Source organism: Alligator mississippiensis, chromosome 3 (assembly GCF_030867095.1).
Source record: "Alligator mississippiensis isolate rAllMis1 chromosome 3, rAllMis1, whole genome shotgun sequence".
In the NCBI taxonomy this organism is placed as follows: Eukaryota; Metazoa; Chordata; order Crocodylia; family Alligatoridae; genus Alligator; species Alligator mississippiensis.
This window is the reverse complement of record NC_081826.1, coordinates 110,224,446-110,246,726: the sequence shown is the minus strand read 5'-3', so window position 1 is coordinate 110,246,726 and position 22,281 is coordinate 110,224,446. Positions and strand designations below refer to the sequence as shown.

Below are 22,281 nucleotides of genomic sequence, written 5' to 3'. Positions count from 1 at the left end.
TCAGGCGTTGAAACAGACCAAAACACCTCTGAAACAAAACAGCTGCCAAAATTTCGCACAGCCCTATTTGACATCACATCCTTTCCCCAAGTCAACGAACTGTGATATCACAAAACCAGAATTATTTTACTGAAAAACAAGAGAAAAAAATGGGAGCTGGAGTAGCAAAGAACAACTTTAGAGATATCTTTATACATACAATGTCGGTTGAGAATTTATGTTTACATAGTTATAATTCCCACAGCATCTTTAATTTGGTATCTGTACATATGTAGTATTTTGCACATGACATTAATAAAAGCTGATCAGAGTGTTCTGGTGTCATGGTTATGGTTGAGAAGTTACTTTCTTTTACTGGGTACTTTTCAGAGATTTTCATCTTAAAATATGCTTTCCAGCAGTTACCTGGTATGTTATGTTGCAGAAAAAGAGGCTAGAAATAAAAAATAATCTAGCACACCAGTCACTGGCCGCATACACACATTCAAATAATGTCGGAGAATTCACCCAGGTTTGTTCTCCTGGTAAAGAAACCTACCCAGAGTCATGTGTACAGACATTCGAATGCTAAGCCCCTGAAGAGTGGAGAGCTAGCAGTGCTAACACTGTGCAGTCAAGGGGGACCATCTCAGTATGCTTTGCAGACTTCCTTAATCTGGCAACAACTCTGATTGGCTGATTCAGACTGTTCATAGTCAGCCTGTGTTTCCTTGCAGCACAATGTGGGGAGTGTGAAGGGGGTATGCTCTGCTCTTTACTGGAACAGCAGAGTCGAGCAAGGGACACAACGTCTCCCTGGGAAGGAGGGGGGAATGCTGGAGGACATCTCTTCTGAGCTAAACCACAGCATGTAGATATTTGTTCTACCAGGAGAAACTCTCGTGGAAGTCATTTAACCCTGGCTATTCCCAAGGTTTTTTTTCTCTTGGATAGGACATTAATACCATGAGAGAAAAAGCCTGAACATCTGTACACTCGTGGTTCCTCCTAGGAGACCAGTGACTCTCCCAGGAAAAACTGAATGTCTGTACAAGATCATAAAGTATTAGGTATGTTGTTCTCAAAACGAATCCAGGTGAAACGCAATTCCACTACACCAAGGGTTATCAGAACAGATTCAGCAAGCCAGGTCCAGCTCGTGGACATAGGGCTTCAGCAGTGGAGAGGAGTGGTAGCAACGAGTGCTTTCCTCATGGTGTAGCATGGAGAATGGCAGCAGTGGGAGATTTCTCCATGTTGCAGCAGAGAAAAGCAGCTGCAGCCACATCCCACCACCTGCCTCATAGGCGACATGTAGGAGGACGTGGGGGGGCATGCTTCCCCCCCCCCCGATTGGCCCTCGCCAGATGGGAAGTGCTGGCCAGTGTCCCCCTTGAGAAGCGCCAGTGGCACTCCCAGTTTTGCCACCAGTGCTTCCAGGGTCAGCGACTGGCCGACAGGGGACCCCCCCCCCCCCCCGGTCAGCGATCGATGTGGGGGACCCCCAAAGACAGGAGGCACCAGTCGCCCATGACCTGCCCACACCCTGAAAAGTTACTGATTGCTGCACTATCCCTTTAAGATACAAAACCTGGCACTTTATCCTGTGGAGTCATATTTTTAGCTGGGGTTTCCAGTTATATGAAGTGTCAACCTTAATGGTCAGAAGTGTGGTTTGGAGTGTTAGCAGAATTCACAGGTATTACCAGGTGTTACCTGACAGGGGTCACAACATGAATGCTTCTGCTATGGCCCTCATGAGGCCAACAGCCAGCTCAACATGACATGGTCTGGGGCCCGACTATCCCACTGCCCAAACCTCAGAGTTACCCTCAATCAAACCTTCATACAAAGAACATATCATGAAGACAAAAGCAAAGGTGCTCACTCATAAGAACATTTTATATATAAGCTCACCAACTTGAAACGGGAAGCTAGCCCCTCAACCATCCAAGCTACTGCTCTGACTCTTTGCTTTTCCTCTGCTGAGTACATGTACCCTGTATGGGAGAGATCCATACATGCTAAGCACTTTTACCCCATCTTGAATGACAGCTGCCAATGCATCAGAGAATATCCAAAGCCTACCAGCCTAAACAGTGTACACCTCCTGGAAGGCATTCCTCCACCTGCCATCAGAAGAGCAGTGGCCAGCAGGATAGAATAATTGAGGCAAACTGAAGATGTGAGACACCCACTGTAAAACCATTCCACAGCACATTAACATCTGAAATCACACAGGAGCTTCCTCACCAGCACCCAACCAACCTCTTGAAGCCACGAGAGATGACTACAGATATAGAACAAGAAGCTGAAAAAAAATACCTAACAGCAAAAAAATATGGATATTCCAGTGGCTGAGTCTTTACCACCAGGGGCTGACAAACCAGGGCAAAGGTGGTGATGTCTCAACCACCTATGCACCAGAGATGGTCACTCCAAGGAACTAATGAAGAAGTGGAGTTATATCGCTGGTTCAACCACCTGTGACTGTGGCACAGAGCCTCAGACTATGCAACACCTGCTGCTTGAAGGCAAATATACACTGAAAGATCTCACAAAATACAACAAATGAGCACAAGTATGTGTAACAAAATAAGCAGCAGCCAAAATGGTGGCCATCATACAAGCATCAGTATATTAAAATATGTTGCTATTTATCATTAAAAATTAAGTTAAATTTGAAACAGTAATCTTAGTGACAGAGTATGTTAGGACTGAAGCTCCCCTCCCAGAGAGTTTAATCAAATCCACAGGAACAGTGTTTTAATCAACGGGTCTTCAGCCTCTACCACACTGGAAAATGTAGCTCATTCACATGGAGTCCAAAGTTTCAGTTAACAGACAGAGTGTCCTTGTAAATTTGCAAGGAAACGAATAAATAAAAATAAATGCCATTGGAAACCTTTCATACAGATCTACAATTTGTTGATGTCTTTAATACAAACTTAAAACCCACAATCCTTAAGTATTGTCTAAGTCAACAGCTAACTCTTGCATGTCAACCCCCCCCCCAAAAAAAAAACCCCTCAGCGCTAAACAGAAAAACAAGACCCCCTAAAGTTTTCCTTTTGAGCTAGAAAATAAGGCAGTCAAAATTGAGGATATCATAATGATATATTATGTCCAATATCAGATTGCATCTAGTAAGGTTATATAATATAATGATTCTTTGCAAAGTTATATGCATACATTAGCAAAGAATTAAATTTATCATGGAGAAATTAAAAGGAGCCCCCACTACTACACTGCATGGGCACCCCACAAGAAGTGGAAGCCAAGGGGAAGCCTGGAGCTCTCAGCTATGGTGTAGCTAGAGTGATAAGCATGGATCCTGGTTCTCTCTGTTTAAAAATCTCAAATTCTCTGATAAAAACTCAAAATTTTCTGATTAAAACCTCAAAATCTGTGTTTTTCTGTGATTAAAATGAAACACCACACACACACACACACACACACACACACACACACACTAGTTGAACACCATGTTTTATTGATATGTTTACAATTTTAAAAAAATTTGGAAGCCTATTAGTGGCTCAATCATTATAATAAAATAAATTCTGAATACCTATATATTTTTGGCATTTGATTTTGGTTTTTTATCATGGAAAATCAGAATACCCCCTGCCCCCTTCACTAACCAAGACATGGGTCCAACTGCAGCTGTCCCCCTCCCTGCTGCTTTGTGGTGCTAAGCAACCCTGATACTCTGGTGTCCTGACCTGGCCCCTCACTCCTAACCCATAATAGCCCTCTGGCCCTGCCAGTGCCCCTCACTCCAAACCCACAGCCCCCTGGCCCTGCTGGTGTTACTCACTCCCCCAACTCACAGCTTCCCCAGCCCTACTGGTGGCCCTTACTCCTGTCCCAGTGCCCTCTACCCCACAACCCTACTGGAGCGGGTCCGCAGCATGCCAGGGCTACAGAACCTAGTGCCTGCTGTGGCCACAGTGGAGTGCCCCACCCCCTGCGGGCGGCACAGCCAGAGTGGAGCCTGTGGAGGGTGGGGGAGGATGTGGGCTGCCTGCTATGGGCTTGGGGCTCCCCGCCCTGCTGCCCTCCCCTAGGGGCCTCCATGGCCCACCAGTTGGAACCAGTGGGAGAGGTAGAGTGGGACAGAGAAGCTGGGTGCTGTTGTCACCACCTCTGTAAGCCCTATGCCAGCCATGCTGCCATGATGAGGCATCCCCCTGCCCAGCAGGCAGGTAGGGTGCGCCTTACCTTGGCAGCATGGCTGGTGTGGAGGTCCCAGTGATGGTAGTGGCAGCACTGAGCCTCCCCACCCCACTCCGCCCTCCTGTGCTGGGTCCCATCTGCTAGGCCACAGAGGCCCTCAGGGGGAAGGCAGCAGGGCAGGAAGCCCAGAGTCAGCAGCAGGCAGCCCACATCCTCCGCCACCCTGTACACAAATCTGGGGGCATGTGACTGCCCCATGGACCCCTCCCCCCCCAGAGTGCATGCAACAGAGGGGAGCCAGCCCCCTGTCGTTCTCCCAGAGGAGCCACCCGTAATGCTGACCCATTCCCCCAGCCAAGCCCCTTGGCTGCACATTTCTATCCAGGCTGGGAGGCGCTCCCAGCCCCAGCCACCAACCCTGCCCCACACTCCCACCCTCAATAGCCACTTCAATCTGCTTCTCTATGCGTCACCTATGCCCTCTCCCCTCATCCCCACTCCCCAATAAACTTACTTGCAGCCAGCTGGAAGAGCTACTCTCCACTGCTGCTTGGCTGTATTGCTGGCCACGTGCATGTATGCACATGCACACATGCACGTGGCGCCCCGTGTCCCGTTCCAACCAGTCTCAAGCAGCCTGGAAGGGTAACTTGGGAACTCTGCCAGCCTGCAAGGGGAAACCCGTGGTTTCCCACATTTTCCTCCTTAAAAGGAGAAAAATCTGTGTTTTTCCATAAGAAACGGAAAACCTGGATCCTTGGTGATAAGGGGATTGGCAGCTGGTGGGAGCCCAGGAGCTTCAGAGTAACCCCTTTTGGGGTGCAAGCAGCCTACAAGCCACCAATTGGAGAACCCTGGTATACTGAAAGAGTTTCTAACTTTGAAATCAACCCTGAGTCGAACGCCTGTACTGATATAAAAAAAAACATAAAAGTTAACAATTAAGCTCTAAAGGAAACTGCTCAAAGATTACTGGTCAGAGTTATCACTACCTGATCATTTCTTAGTGCAGGAATGTCAAAGTCATCTGGCCCTGCAGGCCAGATGAGGGGTGCAAGGCTGGATCAGGTCCACTGGCTGGCAGCATGAACTCCAACCTCAGCCCAGCACACAGCAAGACACTAGGCCTGGCTCTGTGGATAGCATGCAATGCATAAGGCCAGTCTGGGACATGCACTGTATGGGGGCAGCCCATGCTGGACCCCCCTGTACGCTGGATCCAGCAGGTGGGGTGATCCAGTACAATTCAGACTGGCCCCAGATCCAGCACTCAGGACCAGTCTGGCACCTGGCACTACATATAGCACAAGTCCCAACCTGGCTCCATGTGCTATGCTGGCCTCTACCCTATATGCAGCCTATGCAAGATTGGCTCTGCATGCCATGTGTAGTACACAGGGCTGGGGCCAGACAATGCTGCATATGAAGCCAGTGTGAGACTCATAGGGGATGAATGATAGGGCTCCACAGGCCAGACCCAGCCCACGGGTCCTATCTTTGACATCCCTACCTTAGTGATTAACCATACTGATACTCCTGTATTAAATCTGAATAGGTATACAGAACCAACACCCGGATGCAAAAAATGTAGCGAAAGATTCAATATACACACAAGTTCTTTTAGAGAAAAGAATATAAACTATAAAAGTAAGCATTTTATTTGTTGCCTAGACCCTAAAAAAATCCTATATAGCTTAGTGATAGAAACTATAAAAATGTAAGATAGTGTAAATAGCACTGTATAGAGTTTACAGAGTGAACATTTCCAACATTACCAGGTAAAAATGGTGATTTTTTCTTTAAGACCTTTTTCTCTTTTTTATCCATTTTATCTAGACTTTCTTGTCCTTTATCCTGTTCTGCATTACTCGGGTCAGCTTGGTGATTTGAGATATTCTGGACATCTGGATTTTGATCCTGGGCTGCAGGAGTCTTAATTTGGCTGCAGTCAGTAGGATGTGCAGAAACTGGGATTGAAGACAGACCACTGTTTTCTAAGGCTTGCTAAAACAGAACAAAATTAGAAAGTTAGAAAAGAAAAATCCCACAAATTTTTCCAAATGTTTTGCTCAAACAACAATTCTGTAAATGATGAAATGCTTACAGTTAGAGAAATTCCACCAGGTTTCTTACAAACTCAAAATATCAGTTGCTTTTCAAAGTTTCAAGCTTCATATATCCTTTCAAAGGTGACAGGTAGTAATATTGCAGTACTTGAATTATTCATGTGATGCCAAGTTGGATTTTATCCAGAAATACATGTATCAACCACCACTTCCCCAAACATTAAAATTATATCTACAAGTTCCCACAAAAATTCCAAATTCTATTTTTTTTACTTGATACATGAATGACATTTATATTTTCAAGTGACAAAACGCTGCAATGCTAAACTGAACTAAAAATAAAAAAAACTAATCATATGTATGTAGGAACCAATATATAAATAGGTCAAGTTTGTGGAAGGGAAACTTTTTTGAATAAGACTTAATCCTATAAATCTCAACATTTGAACAGGACCACACTAACTTCATGGAGCTCTGTACATGCATAAAATTGCACCTGTATACAGTGACTTGCAGATGAAGGCCTTAAAGTGTTCCAAAAAGGGATTCAGCATTGAACTATAGCTCTTATGTGCTTAAGAGAGATTGTATGCACATAAATAATTTGCAACCTTTGCAGCTTGACGACTGAACACATTGCAAATTGGTCAACATATCACAAGTCTTTTAAGAAGATTGAGCACCTAAAGGGGCAAAGAAAAGTACTGGGAAACAGTTGAAGGTGCAGTGATAATTACCCACTCCTCATACTACAGACCTGATTCAAACATTCCTCCTTAAACTTAATGGAACACAGCTGAGTGACATGTTTTCAGTTCATAATCTGATGCAAATTTTCTTTTGAATAAATTTGCACTCTAGGTCCACACAATTTAACATTACAAAGGTCCATAAGTCCTTGGACCACAAAAGAGACTGCAAAACCTCAATTAAAACAACAATAATCGGTTGTTTTAAATCTGTTCAGAAGTGCAAAAAAACACCTAACCACTGAAAACATGAAGGGCCAATTTCACTAGCAGGATAAGGGACACTAGCAGGACAAATACACAGCACTGCAGCATATAAAGCCACTTATTATGCAGCTATGTTCTACCTGTAGAATGTCTCTATTGATTCCAACTGCAATATTGAGTTGCTGGCCAGGTTGCTGGGGCTGGTTATTTTCCACTGCACTTGGCTCTGATAGTTCAAGGAGCTGCTGGATGACGTCAGTTACAGCCTGTTGCCCCTGATGACCAGCTGCTGAAGCTACCTGGTTTTCTGTCTGTTGAAGAAGTGGAGACCGAAAATGGGTGGCCTGAAACATAGAGCAGTAAATATGTAAAGGAAAATGAGAAAGAGAGGTCTAAAGAAAATTTAACTTACCTGTAAATTATCTTTATCTGAAACATATATGTTAATTGTTCACGCATGTAAGACTGAAGGAAGTTTACACAGCTGCCATTCCTGAACAGCTGACTCCATTAAAGGGCTGTATTCTCCTTCCAGGAGTTCCTCCCGAGTTGTACAACTATAACCTTTAAGCTTGAATTAAGCTTATGATAAAATACTGGATCCTCATACATTCACAAGACCTATCAAGAATTACAGATTTTGCAAGTGTACACAGAAAAACAAAACTAATGAGAAATGGTGTTCACATTTTAACCAGTATGTATAAGATTTTAGATAGAGAGATACAATGTTCATACACAGGAGAGACTGTTTCAACAGAAATATAGAGAAACTTATTACTATTTCTATTAAGACCTTCCATCACATGAAAGCATCATGGATTTTCTTCAAGGCTTTCAACTGGAATGCTTATTAAGCATGCAATTTAGAATACAGTACAGAGTCAAATATTTAACTGTTTCACAATTTAAAAAATTCACAGATTATAAAGCCAGAAAGGATCACTGTGATTATCTACTTTGACCTCCTGCACACCACTAACATTTCCCTGGATCAGCTCCTGCTTCAAGTAAAGTAATTAACTGAATTAGAGAATACCTGCTATAAAAAAATGCCAATTTTTTTTGACAAATTGTGAGCCTTAAAGAACCCACCTGAATCCTAACATGTTATTCCAATAGCAAAACACATCACACTGGTAAGCTCACGTTCAACTGATATATCCATCATGACCCTTAAATTTTTTTCAGCATCACTGCTTTCCCAGAACAGGTTCCTCTAACCTAAAAGTATGGTCTGTATTCTTTGTTTGAACTCTGATCATGAAGCAATACAAATCACTCTGTATCAATAGTGATTTGTTTTCTTCACAATTTATCAGTCCCCAAATCTGTGGGTCACCTGAAAACTTCAACATTAAAAGATTTTCTTCCAAGTCACTGATAAAAATATTGAATGGCTTAAGACCCTAAACTAGCCCTTTTGGAAGTTTATTTTACAATTACATTTAAGATCGGTCATCCAGCATTTAAAAGTGGTCTTAAATTTTGATTGGTCATTCCACCTAAGAGTGACAAACTATACTAGACGAGGAAAGCATATAAGCAATTACATAGACACAAAAAGGTTTCAAAAGTGCCCGGAGGGTCATGGGAGCCAAATACTTCTGGGCTGTTTGAAAGCTGCAATCCACTGGTCATTTCAAGTTATATGCATTTGCAACCTTTGAAAAATCAGTCCAGTAAGCACCTCTTAATATTTATGCAAAAAAATGCATATGCAAAGGATAGTATAGCTACTAATCAAATGAACAAAACATATCCAGTAATCACTAATCAAGTAATAATTAATTCAATGAACATATGGCTGAAACCTCTGCTCTCAAAAATCTTCTGGATGTAAGGCCTTAAGAAATAACTACTGTACAAACATTATAAAGTGTCATACTAGATCAGAAGACAGGTCCACCTGGCCCAGTATCGAGAAAACAGCTAGTAAGGGGAAAACTATATTATGCAGGTTCTATCCAAACTGATCTGCTGCCTCCTCCCTTACAGATTCCAGCATTGAGAGATGTAGGAAGTCCTGATTTGTAAGTTATGTTTAACATCTGCCCTGGGACCTAATCTTGTATGGAACTGCCCAATCTTCTTTTGAACTTGGTTAAATTACCAGCCTCTGCAATATCCTGTGGCAATGAGTCCTGCAACCTAACCGCATGCTGTTGTGAATAGGAAATTGTTTTTATTTGTTTTAATCCTGCTTTCCTAATAACTTCATTGCATGTCCCCCAGTTCTAGTATCATGAAAGTATTGATTAATAAATAAATCATTGTTTATTTTTGCATACCATTCATGATTTTATTAACCCCTATTATTTACCCTCTTCAGCAGTCTTTTCTCCAAGCTATATTCCCTATTTAATCTCTCCTCATACAGAAGCCTCTCCATGCTACTGATTATTCTTGGGGTACTTCTCTACACCATTTCTAAATCTAGGACAGGGATACTCAACCTGCAGCTAGGATACCACAAGTAGCATGGGCAGCCCCCATGTAGCACAGGCAGATTGAGGAGGGCCCAGACAACACAGATAAGGCCAGGAGCAGGAAGCAGAGCGTGAGATCAGGAAGTAAGCACAGAACAAGAAGCAGAAAGCAAAGCAGCAGCTTTGTCAGGGACCAGATGGCTGAGCAACTGATCAGGTAAGGAAAGGCATCAAAGAGGCAACTCAAGGAAAAGGGAGGGCTAATTTGTGAGGTGTAGCAAAAAGGTTGGCCCCACTAATCTAGGATACGCTTTTGAGAGGAAGAACCTCAAAACTGCATCCAGTTTTCAAGAGATGAGTGCACCATGGATTTATACACTAGTAAGATGATATATTCAGTTTTCAGTTTCCTTCTCAATAATTCATAAAGTTCTATTTGCCTTTTGCTGAACAATGGGCTGATGTTTTCAGAGAACTATCCAAATAATTGGGAGATTTCTTCGAGTAGTAACAGTTAGTGTCTAACTCATTACCAGGTAAATGCATCTTGGGTTATTTTTTCCCCCACAGCCCCCAAGCTGCAGTACCACCCAGCAGCAAGCCAAACACCAGCCCTAGCTGAACCTGGGCCCTCCCATAAGGTTCCCAATGAGACCCATAAAACCTTGATGGGAATGCTAGAAAACCCTCCCATTTTCTATATAGAGCCTTGTCCCAGCAATAGTACTGTCAGATGATGCTGTCTTGAACAACCATGTTCCTAGTCCCCGTCTCCAGTTCCTTTGTTTGACCCCCTGGCCTTAATCAACCACTGCTCTGACCATGACCTTACCTCAACCCTTAGCTATACTTGCAATTGGACAGATACCTCAGCCACCTGGCTTCTGATAAATCTCCGACTCTGGTCCTAGTCCTCGATTCGCGTTCCTTGTTTCCTGTGCCCTGGGTGCTACTTTTTGATTATTTCCTGGTTCCTACCTACTTGTTCCTGGTCTGCCAGGACCCCTCACCTCCAGATTGGCTTGCTGGCTCTTTGGACCCTTTGTGGTTCCAGAGCCCTGTCTTCTGACAACTAGCTCTTGGCCTGTGGTTTAGCTAGGTGACTACTTGGATCTGACAATGTTGCTGCTCCAACTATAACTCATGCCGTCTTTGTCACCAGGCCCTACACATTTTTTTGCTGGAGGAAGAGAAACCTTGCTCTGGGATGAGAACCTTACATGGTACTGGATCTATGGAAGGCAGTTGCAAGTTCTCCCCTGACTGCATCTGGAGCTTTTTGAGACTCTTTATACTGCCCTGATCTTCTGCAGAATACAGGGGCTAGAGCAAGGCTCAGATTTTTATCCATTTTCAAGAATTTTTACATGGATTTGTGTACAGTTGTCATGAAAATGTATATGAATCAGGTAATACTACACAAAAATGGCTTCTTCAATTCTTAACTAGTATTATCATGCACTAACAAATTTCTGTTCCCAAATTGGGCCCATTACTGGAAAGGACCCTTTAACAAAAAACAAACTTACCTACTATAGAACTACTGCATTTCTAATACAGAATATTGAGAACGATTTTTCAAAGTTCTAAAAGCTGCAATACCCCTACAGTACTGACACACAACAAACAAATGAAAAACTCTATACTTACACTCTTCCACTTATTATCCACAGGTTGCAAGAGGTTAGCAGGAGGTGTTGTTAGAGGCTGGGACACAGACTCCTGAGACCAAAAAAGAGAGACATTAAGTTACAGTCCTAGATGAAAATGACCTAATTTAATTTCTAGCATAAAAAAAAACAACAAAAAAACCCCCAAACTGTTAAAGATCAATTTGTTTATAACATGAAAACCAGAACTATGGTGGAAAAAAGGATGCACTTCAGTTGGCAAATACCATTTTAAGAGAAATTTCCATTTTCCCTCATAGTTTATGTACATCATTTAGAAGTACATCAGAAGGCCCTGATGATCTTCACCCAATGATACTAAAGGAATTGGTTGATGACATAGCAAAACCACTGACACAACTGTTTGAGCACTCGTGGCACTTGGGACACGTCCCAGAGGACTGGTAAAAGGCCAACATGGTCCCTAGTTTCAAAAAGGGTAGGAAGGAGGACCCAGATAATTATAGGCCAGTTAGCCTCACCTCTATTCTTGGCAAGACCTTAGAAAAAATCATAAAGGATCACATCTGCAGGGGGCCAGCAAGTAACACAATGACAAGGGGCAACCAGCATGGGTTTATAGCAGGAAGATCCTGCCCGACTAACCTGGTCTCTTTTTATGACCAAGTCACAAAGTGATTAGATGCAGGAGCAGAAGCAGACGTTATTTACCTGGATTTTAAAAAGGCTTTTGACAGTGTCGTACCCAATTCTTACGAGCAAACTGAGTAGCTGTGATGTGGATTTTCTCATAGTAAGGTGGGTGAAAAACTGGCTTATGGGACACACCCAGAGAGTGCTAGTGGATGGGTCGGTTTCTCCCTGGAGAGATGTGGGCAGTGGTGTGCCCCAAGGCTCTGTCCTGGGACCAGTACTGTTTAACATATTCATCAGCGATTTGAATGAAGGTGTTGAAAGCACTTTGTCCAAATTCACTGATGACACTAAACTATGGGGTATCGTAAACACACTGGAGGGCAGGGAACGAATTCAGGTGGATCTGGATAGACTGGGGAAGCGGGCAGATCAGAACAGGATGCAATTTAACAAGGATAAATGCAAGGTGCTGCACCTGGGGAGAAAGAATCTCTAACACACCTATAAACTGCAGGGTACCATTCTGAGTACCACAACAGTGGAAAGAGATCTCAGAGTCCTGGTTGATGCAAAAATGAACATGAGTTGCCAGTGTGACGAGGTAATAAGCAAGGCTAACCACACTCTTTCTTGCATCAGCAGGTGCATCACAAGCAGGTCTAGGGAAATAATAATTCCCCTGTATGAAGCACTGGTGAGGCTGCAGATGGAGTACTGCGTCCAGTTTTAGACGCCGCACTTCAAGAGGGATGTGGATAACCTTGAGAAGGTTCAGAGGAGGGCTACTTGTATGGTTGAGGGCCTGCAGGTAAGACTCTATGAAGACAGACTAAGGGACCTGAATCTCTTCAGCCTCCACAAGAGAAGGCTGAGAGAGGTGATCTTGTGGCTGCCTACAAACTCATCGCGGGGGGTCAGCAGGGAATAGGAGACACTCTGTTTACCAGGGCGCCCCTCCCTCGGGGTTACCAGAAATAATGGCCACAAACTGAAGGAGAATAGATTTTGATTGGACATAAGAAAGAAATGCTTCATGGTATGGGTTGCCAAAATATGGAATGGGCTTCCAAGGGATGTGGTGCTTTCCCCTACCTTGGAGATGTTCAAGAAGAGATTAGATAGGCATCTGGCTGGGGTTACTTAACCCCAGCACTCTTTTCTGCCTGGAGCAGGGAGTTGGACCTGATGATCTACCAGGTCCCTTTCAACCCTAGAAATCTATGAAAACTATGAAGTTGCCGTAACTGTTAACTAGACTATAGGTACTAACCATAGCACAAGTATCAAGACAGGTGATATAGCCTGACATAGTCTAGTTAACAAATAAATACTCCATGTAATTGTGTTAGCCAAGTTTTACACTTCAATGTTTCAGAAGCATTTTCTCAATTCTTGGAAAAAGTTTAGTGAGAAGGTTATAATTAGCGCTCACCATGATGTTGAGATTTGGAGACAAATGAAACTAGTCACAAGCTTCAGAAGTGTATAAATCTGAGATGGGTCTTCCAAGCAGTCCTAGAATGTCTAATCAGAGTTGAGAGAGGTCCTGTTAATGATCTCTCTGTGTGTCATCCTAGAGTAGGGGGACCACCTTTGAAAGAATCATGTTTAAAAGTTGATGCTTTTAATGCCAGAAGACTCCAAAAGCCAGGTAAAAAAATTAGCTTTCCTTCTCTTCTCAGAGAGAAAAAACTGCTAAAACACCTAGCAGACTTCATTTTCTACCACTTCATCAACCTCAACACTGGAAAGGCAAAGTCTTCATATGATTGTCATTAATTCTCCGAGTCTTCTCAAGGAACGGAGCCAGGAGGAATACATCCACAGCCATGAATATCAGTATAAGCTGCATCTATAATGATATCTGAAGCATCATCCGTCATCTTAAGAACGTGCTTGCCTCCATGCACCTCTCAGTAGCCAGAAAGCTAGTTATTTTCCTTAGTTCATTAGGGAAAGTTTCATGAATGGGATTCAATTTTTCCCCAAAAGTCTGATCAATGGTCATCAGTCTGGTAACTCAAGATTCTCATTTCCAGAGAGCGTGAAAAATATATCGTATTGCCAAAGATGTTGAATCATTTCCTTTCTCGGTTTGTGGATACTGAAAGAAAGGCTCTGGTCTTTTCAGCATGCACAATGGTACTGACTCTGCCAGACAGAAAGAACACGGTTGTAGGAATTAACACTCCAACTCACCCTACCTCACCAGGACCAGATACATGAAACTACTCGCTTTACAGACTCAGAAAAGACACAGGAGTCAACCAGGTAACTCTTGCCAGATTCACTTGCAATTTTATGAAATGGTACAATTAGACACCTGGCTCTTTACTCAGAGCCATACTGTATCAGACAGCAAGTCCAATGGTTCTGCTATGGAGGTTCCTCTTCCTAGATGCAGGATGATCCTTGTAAAGTATTAGGCAAACTGCTACAAAGCTTTCCTGAAATCACTGGAGATGATACTGCAGCTGAAATAACTCTGTTCACTGAAACAGCATCTGTTTTGTATTCCACTAGGTAGTCATTATCTCGTATATCAGTACCCTGCCCAAATGGTTTTAATAATGAATCCTAGCATAAAGGGACAAAGGACTGGGATGGTGCCAACTGAATCAAAGCCAAAGTACAGACTCTGGCATGCATTAGCAACCAGGTGGGGATTTTTAGTATATCCTTTCCAATATCTTGAGGAAATATGGGGAAGAGGTCTTGGAGCAGCAAATTATGCAGAAGACCCTTAAAGTCTTCTCTGCTGTCTTTCCATACCATTCATGGAGTGGGGAAGCCTCCTGATTGTAGGCAAGGTGGCTCAGGGCTGGAACGCAAGGTCTGCGTGGAAGAAGGCAGAATCTGCATCTAAGCCTGATGCCTAAGCATACTGACATATATGTGGCCCAAAGGACTCTCAGGAGAAAAAGCTTTTGGCCACCATCACAAACAAACTAGACTTGACAAGTCAGGTGTGTAGTACTGTAGAAACTAAATTAGAGAGACTATCACATGGGACCAGGTAAAGGGGTAATGCTGCTTTTTTTCTTCTTTTGCATATCCTCATTATTCTAGTACTTATTTGGACTGTGGTTTTCCAGAAATCTTAGCTGAGAAGTCTGTGCAAGTATTCCAAGGCAGAGTTGATACCAAAAGAACTCCTACTGGCAGCAAAAGCAGGACTCCAGATACAAGTACACGCCAAATGAGCAAGTGTTATGAAGACAATCACTACTTAGAAGGTCCTTGTCAGGTGACAAGCAATTGACAATGTATCTAGAAAAGCCCCAGGATTTTAGCCCTTGGGTAAAACACTGACACCAAGACAGAGAAGTAGACTATTCCAGACAAGGCACAGAATGCAGGCTGAAGAGAAGTCCAGCTTCCTTTTGTACTTCAAAGGCCAAGCAGTCTGAAGTTTTAATAACTGTTCTTAAGAATTCCAAGTCATAAAAGCAGTACATTAAGAGAAAACTGTACACATTGCGAGCATAGCTCACAGACTTATCAGGCATCGGATTATGTACACCTCTCTTCAGAACAGATACTGGTAACTACTTTCTAGAATCTATCATTTGTCACGATGACAGAGAAGCCCAATAGGCTCTGAGAGAATTTCAAAAGAAAAGTCTTCAAACTAACCTATATTAAGTTACCCTATAGCAAGGGTGGCTATGGCCAACCTGTGGCACACGTGTCATAAGTAGTACAAGCAGCCCCTGTTTGTGGCATACAGCAGACTGGGGAGGACAAAGGCAGCTCAGTGACAGACAGGACAGGGAGCAGAAAGCAGAGCAGCAGCTTGGGCAGGGAGTACAAAGCTGAGCAACAAACTGGGTAAGGGAAAGGGATCAGCCTGGCACTCTGGTGAAGGGTATAGGATTAATGTTTGGCATGCCTGGCCAAAAGACTGGTCTCCATTCTTCTATACTAACAAATCTGAAAAATTAAGACAAATCTGTACAAAAATGTGATCCTGTGTTTAACCTGTAGATATAGGTGCCTAACAGGACAGTGGTAATTTCTGTTTTCTATGGTGCTGGAGAGGAGCTGAGGGCATAGACAGGCATTCATTTGCAGTGCCATGAATTTCTGGGAAATTTACAGCACCAGCGATGAGAAGTGTGTACAGGCATTCACGTGCCCGGTCACCTGAAGCGCCGCAAGGCATGAAAGGCCTCTATTCCAGGGGGATGGCATGCAGAGATCCCAGCATGCTTTTCTACATGCAAAGGTTCCCAAGGATGCTGGAAAAAAGAGGGAAATGCCAACTGGCCAGCCACCCAGGGAACTACAACCAGGGACTTTTCCCTACTCTTGCACTGGGAATGTAGTTGCAGCATAACTCTTCATAGTTTCTACTGCCAAAACAGGCCTGTTAATTTCACTTCCAGCTCGTAATAGATCCCTACTGCCCCCAAACAAGACCACTCTATTCAAGATTTGATTTTGGAAACTTAGGAGGACACCATGAAAAATTTCATAGACATTAGGGCTGGAAGGGACCTCGGAAGATCATCGAGTCCAGCCCCCCGCCCAAAGGGCAGGAAGTCAGCTGGGGTCATAGGATCCCAGCAAGATAAGCATCCAGTTTCATCTTGAAGGTGTTCAATGAAGGCGTTTGAACAACCTCCGGTGGCAGGCTGTTCCAGACCTTGGGGGCTCGGACAGTAAAGAAATTCTTCCTTATGTCCAGCCTGAAACGATCTTGTAGTAGTTTGTGACCATTCGACCTCGTCATCCCATGGGGCACTCTGGTGAACAAACGTTCCCCCAGATACTGGTGGTCACCCCTGATAAACTTGTAGGTGGCCATCAGATCACCCCTGAGCCTGCGCTTTTCCAGGCTAAAGAGCCCCAGGGCTCTCAGCCTGTCATCGTAGGGTCTGCTTCCCTGACCTCTGATCATGCGCGTGGCTCTTCTCTGGACTCTCTCAAGCTTCTCCACATCCTTTTTGAATTGTGGAGCCCAAAACTGGACGCAGTACTCCAGCTGCGGCCTCACTAAGGCCGAGTACAGGGGGAGAATGACGTCCCGGGATTTGCTTGAGAAGCATCTATGGATGCAAGCCAGCGTTTTGGTCGCTTTACTAGCCACAGCATCGCATTGCAGGCTCATGTTCATCTTGTGGTCAATGATGACCCCCAAGTCTCTTTCTTTCATAGTGCTAGCCAAAATAGCACTGCCGAGCCTATAAGGATGCTGCGGGTTTTTTTTTCCCCAAGGTGGAGAACCTTGCATTTATCGGCGTTGAACACCATCAGATTCTTGTCCGCCCACTTGCTGAGCCTGTCCAGGTCAGCCTGGATCATCCGCCTGTCTTCTGGTGTGGATGCTTTGCCCCAAAGTTTGGTGTCATCTGCAAATTTGGCCAGTCCGCTTCTGACTCCAGTGTCCACATCATTAATGAAGATGTTGAACAGTATGGGTCCAAGGACAGAGCCCTGGGGGACCCCACTGGTCACAGGACACCACGATGAGTGACTTCCATCAATTACTACCCTCTGGGTCCGACCCCGGAGCCAATTTTCCAGCCAGTGGATCGTGGAGGAACCAAGGTGACAATTGGCCAGTTTCTCCAAGAGACGATCATGGGACACCAGATCGAAGGCTTTTTTCAAGTCAAGATATATGACATCAATCTCTTCTCCCTTGTCCAGGTGATAGGTCACCTGGTCATAGAAGGAAATGAGATTGGTCAAGCAAGACCTACCAGCAACAAACCCGTGCTGGCTATCCTTTAAGATGTTGGCGTCGGCCAGTCCATTAAGGATGGTCTCCTTAATAAACTTTTCTAAGATCTTCCCTGGGATAGAAGTCAGGCTGATGGGCCTATAGTTAGCCGGATCCACTTTCCTCCCTTTCTTGAAGATAGGCACCACATTGGCCTTCTTCCAGTCTTCGGGCACTACACCAGAGCACCAAGAGTTTTCAAAGATCCGCGCTAGAGGCTGGGCTATGATGCTCGCCAGCTCCTTGAGTACCCTGGGGTGAAGATTGTCAGGGCCGGCTGACTTGAAGGTATCCAGCTTCTCAAGATGTTCCTTCACAAAGTCAGCATTAATGGAGGGCAGGGGATCACCCTCACCCGGACTTCCCGGCCCTGTAGCAGGCATGGGCGTCCCATGGGGCCGATGAAAGACTGACGCAAAGTACCTATTTAATAGGTTGGCTTTTTCCTGGGTGTCAGTTGTCAGTTGCCCCATCTGGTTCAGCAGGGGTCCAACGTTGCCCCTGCATTTCCTCCTGCTCCCCACATATCTGAAAAAGGACTTTTTATTGTCCTTGATGCTCAAAGCTAGCTGGAGTTCAGTTGCAGCCTTGGCTTTCCTGGTCAGCTCCCTACAGGACCGGACCAGTGCAGAATAATCCTCCTTGGAGGTGACTCCCATCCTCCATCCTTTGTAGGCCTTTCTTTTTAGCCTCAGAAGGTCTGCTAGGTCCCTGGAGAGCCAGGGGGGCTGCTGTGCCCTCTTGCTGCCTTTCCTCCGAGATGGAATAGACTTAGTTTGTGCATTGAGGATCGCTCCCTTGAGGAGCAAACACTCTTCTTGAACTCTCCTCTCCCTGTGGTCATGGTCCCTTAGGGCCTCACCGACAAGCCTCCTGAGCTTGTCATAGATTCATAGATTCATAGATGTTAGGGTCGGAAGGGACCTCAATAGATCATCGAGTCCGACCCCCTGCATAAGCAGGAAAGAGTGCTGGGTCTAAATGACCCCAGCTAGATACTCGTCTAACCTCCTCTTGAAGACCCCCAGGGTAGGGGAGAGCACCACCTCCCTTGGGAGCCCGTTCCAGACCTTGGCCACTCGAACTGTGAAGAAGTTCTTCCTAATGTCCAGTCTAAATCTGCTCTCTGCTAGCTTGTGGCCAAAAGTCGGCTTTCCTGAAGTCAAGGACTTCCGTGTTGCTGACCGACTTGCCAGCTTTTCGGCAGATGGTGAAGGTGATCAGCTCGTGGTCGCTGTCACCCAGCTTCGCATCGATCACTAGGTCGCCGACTAGGTCATCCCCAGTAGCCAGTACCAGGTCGAGCAGCGCTTTGCCTCTCGTTGGCCCATAGACTTCTTGAGTCAGGTAGAGGTCATCCACGCATGAGAGGAAGCTCTGCGACCGCTCAGATTTTGCTGAGCGATCCTCCCACGAGATGTCTGGGTAACTGAAGTCACCCATGACAACCATGGTCCTGGAGCAAGCTGCCTCAGCCAGTTCCTGGGCAAACTCCTGGTCAAGCTCAGGACTTTGGGTGGGAGGTCTGGAATAGACTCCCACCATTGTGTCCCCTGTGCCGTGTTCCCCACGGATTTTAACCCAGAGGGTCTCCAGCCATCCACCCTGATCACCAATATCGGCTTGCAGGGACACGTAGCTTTCCTTAACATAGAGAGCTACACCCCCACCCCTTTTCTCTACACGATCCCTCCTGTACAGGGTATAGCCATCTATCCCTGTGGTCCAGTCATGGGTGGAGTCCCACCAGGTCTCCGTTATCCCTATGACATTGTAATTGTTTGCACTGAGCAGGAGGATGAGCTCCTCCTGCTTATTCCCCAGGCTCCTGGCATTAGTGTACAGGCAGGCAAGTGCCCCCTGGGGGGCTCCTTCCTTGCCCACAGATTTTACCAGGGCTGGGGCCGGGGTGGGCTCCCTTGAGTGCCGTGATCCGCTGGCTTTGCAAGGATTGCTCAGCGGGCCAGCAGTGGTGGTAGTCCCCCCCGTCCCCCAATGGGCTTAGTTTAAAGCCCGGTGGAGCAGGTCAGCCAGTCTGGCTGAGAAGAGCCTCCTCCCTAGGGGAGAGAGGTGGAGACCATCTCTTCCCAGCAGCTCGCTGCCTCTCTCGCCAAAGAGCAGGCTGTGGTCATGAAAGCCAAAGCCTTCCTGATGACACGAGCGCTGCAGTCTTTGGTTGACCACATAGATCCTCCTGTCCCTTCTCAGCCCATAGCCTGAGACTGGGAGTATCGACAAAAACACCACCTGTGCCCCCAGACCCTTAAGCCCTGCTCCCAAATCCCTGTAGCGCCTCATGACCTGGCTGGGAGTGCTCCGAGCCGTGTCATTGGTGCCCACGTGAATAAGGAGCATGGGATAGTGATCTGTGGGTTTGAGGAGCTTGGGGATCCTCTCCGCAATGTCCCGGATGCGGGCCCCTGGGAAGCAGCAGACTTGCCGGGCTAAGGGGTCGGGGCGGTTATAGTTATAAATAACCTTATAGTTACTATATAAAGTTATAAATAACCTTATAGTCACAGTCGATTCATTTTCAAATAAATGGAGTGACAAAGTAAGACTATAGTTGAGTTTTTTGGGGGGAAGGAGGTTATTTTTATTTCCAAAGGGGACATTTTGATGAACTACGAGAACTGGTTAATGAAGTCAGATGGAAGAAAGTATTAAGGAAATTCATGCAAAGACCACTTGGAATTTCTTTAAGTCCAGTGCAGCAGGTCCAGCGCATGACCACTCCTATTGACACAAAGATGGCCACTACTTCAGAGAGCTCATTCAGCTACCATGCAGAACCACATATGGCCACACAGTCCCCAGTTCACCAATCAGTTCAGTGTAAACATGTCCACAGAAGCAAAGGTGCTGTGGAAGATTTATCTGGTTATGCAACAGTTGCTACAACCAGGATTCACTTGCCTCATCAACCCACAGGAGGCTGTAAATGGGAGAAGGTGTCTAACACTGCAGACTTCAGGGACTTCCCTTCATTCCAGCCATAGTCTTTATGAAGTACAGCACCTAGTCTCCACACCAAGCACACATGGACCTCCTGGCTGTGTGACCCCCTCAGGGCTCCAACATTGCCCCCACTTACAGAGAGATGCTGCCCTTCACCCCAGTCATGGCATTTACCACTTACAGAAGCCACAAGCTGACTTTTGATAGATGCAATACAAGTTCCACCATCCATAAGTTCCTGATTGGTGACTTTATTTTCTGTAGTACCTTCAGTTTTTGTAGTGTAGCAGGCATCATGTTTGCCTTACAACGGTCCCTGGTTCAAACCTGGTCAGAAACAGCCCCCTGCCCAGTGTCCTTCCTCTAGCCTGGTGTATAGGAATGCCAGAGATACAGAGAGAAACAGATATTTTGTACATATCAGCAGCATCTGGGAAGTGGATTCCTGCCTTGTTCCTTGGGCAGGAAGTATTTAAGGATTGCAACTTGTCCACAAGAGATGAGACTGAGCAGCATGCAACTGTGAGACAATCTGTGAGACCAAGCTATTTCCCTGGGGCAGTAGTTTGGACTGCCAGAAACTGCACAGGACAAGGGACTGGGGGCATGGAAAGAAGAGGGGCTGAGGAGTACAGACCCCTGGGAATCTGGAGGACTGAGGCACAACCTGTTAGAAATGTAAGACCTATCCATGATCTGAGGTGGGTGGAGGGAAACGCAGTGCACTCCTACACAGATAAAGGCATCTAGTACAACATGCTACATAAGGGTACTTAAAACACTGCCCAAAGGAACACTATTTTGAAAGTTCAACATGCTCAATTACAGGAGTTTCACTGAAGAAGTGCATTTATCCTATTCATTAGCAAGTGACAGCAAGAATATTCTTGAAGGGAGGAAGAAATCTTCTGAAAACTCAATTAAGCCAGACGTGTTAAACGTAATCTGTGGTATTTGAAACAGTCTCATTTGCCCAATTTTCTAGGTTTATCGTAATGTTCCTAAAGTACAGAAGTGGCCTCATGAATTTGAATAGTCAGCTTTTTTTGTGTGCGATGTACATCCAGGGCTGCAAATGATATTCAGTATACATGAAAAACAAGTTTAAACAGTTTTGAAAACTAAAAAAGATAAAACAAATTAAAAAGAACCATTTTCCTTTATGAAACAACAGGGAATCTATTTACTTAAGACAGCTTCAAAATGCACATATGACAAAGTTCCATTGTTCATTTTCCTACTGAGTCCACACAGTGTTCATACACCCGAGTGTTTTAATACTATTCTTTACAAACTGCGAGTTGAGGCTTCAAAAGAAATAATCAGAGCCATTAATGAGGGCTACGTTTTTCTGTTTGTAATGTAATCTTAAAAAATAAACATAATTTATTTGGACATTTTTAATAGTACAGTAGTGTTGCGATAAAGTCATTTGCATGGCAAAGAAAGTAAGGTTTACCGTTGTAACATGAGTCGAGTCTGTTGTAGAGCTTGCAGAATTCTGTGAACCACTCATATGCATCTTGCTGATGTGAGTATTCAAGCTACCTAAGCTTTTGAAAACACAGCTACATTCAGTACAGTTATATGTAGGGCCATTCTTCACCTTAAGGAATTAAAAAAAAAAAGAAAAATATATTATTTTGCTAAGTCTTCCAACTGTAAATGGTCTTCTTATAAATCATTGTGATATACATACTACAATATTTACTGATGTAA

The 22,281-nt window shown here is 44.8% G+C and overlaps 1 protein-coding gene across 9 annotated transcripts in view; it reads right to left on the bottom strand.

Annotated features, from left to right (window-relative positions):
• ZNF236 (zinc finger protein 236) overlaps window positions 1–22,281 on the bottom strand; it is a 146,931-nt gene that overhangs the window by 73,279 nt on the left and 51,371 nt on the right. For 8 of the 9 annotated variants that reach the window (XM_019490546.2, XM_059724290.1, XM_019490547.2 and 5 more), the window contains 4 exons: window positions 22,022–22,168; window positions 11,260–11,331; window positions 7,321–7,524; window positions 5,934–6,162 (listed from right to left, as the gene is read on the bottom strand). In XM_019490546.2, coding sequence (XP_019346091.1) covers window positions 5,934–6,162; window positions 7,321–7,524; window positions 11,260–11,331; window positions 22,022–22,168 — 652 coding nt within the window. The remainder of the gene's footprint in view (window positions 1–5,933; window positions 6,163–7,320; window positions 7,525–11,259; window positions 11,332–22,021; window positions 22,169–22,281) is intronic. The other variant, XM_019490548.2, reaches the window with a different exon arrangement.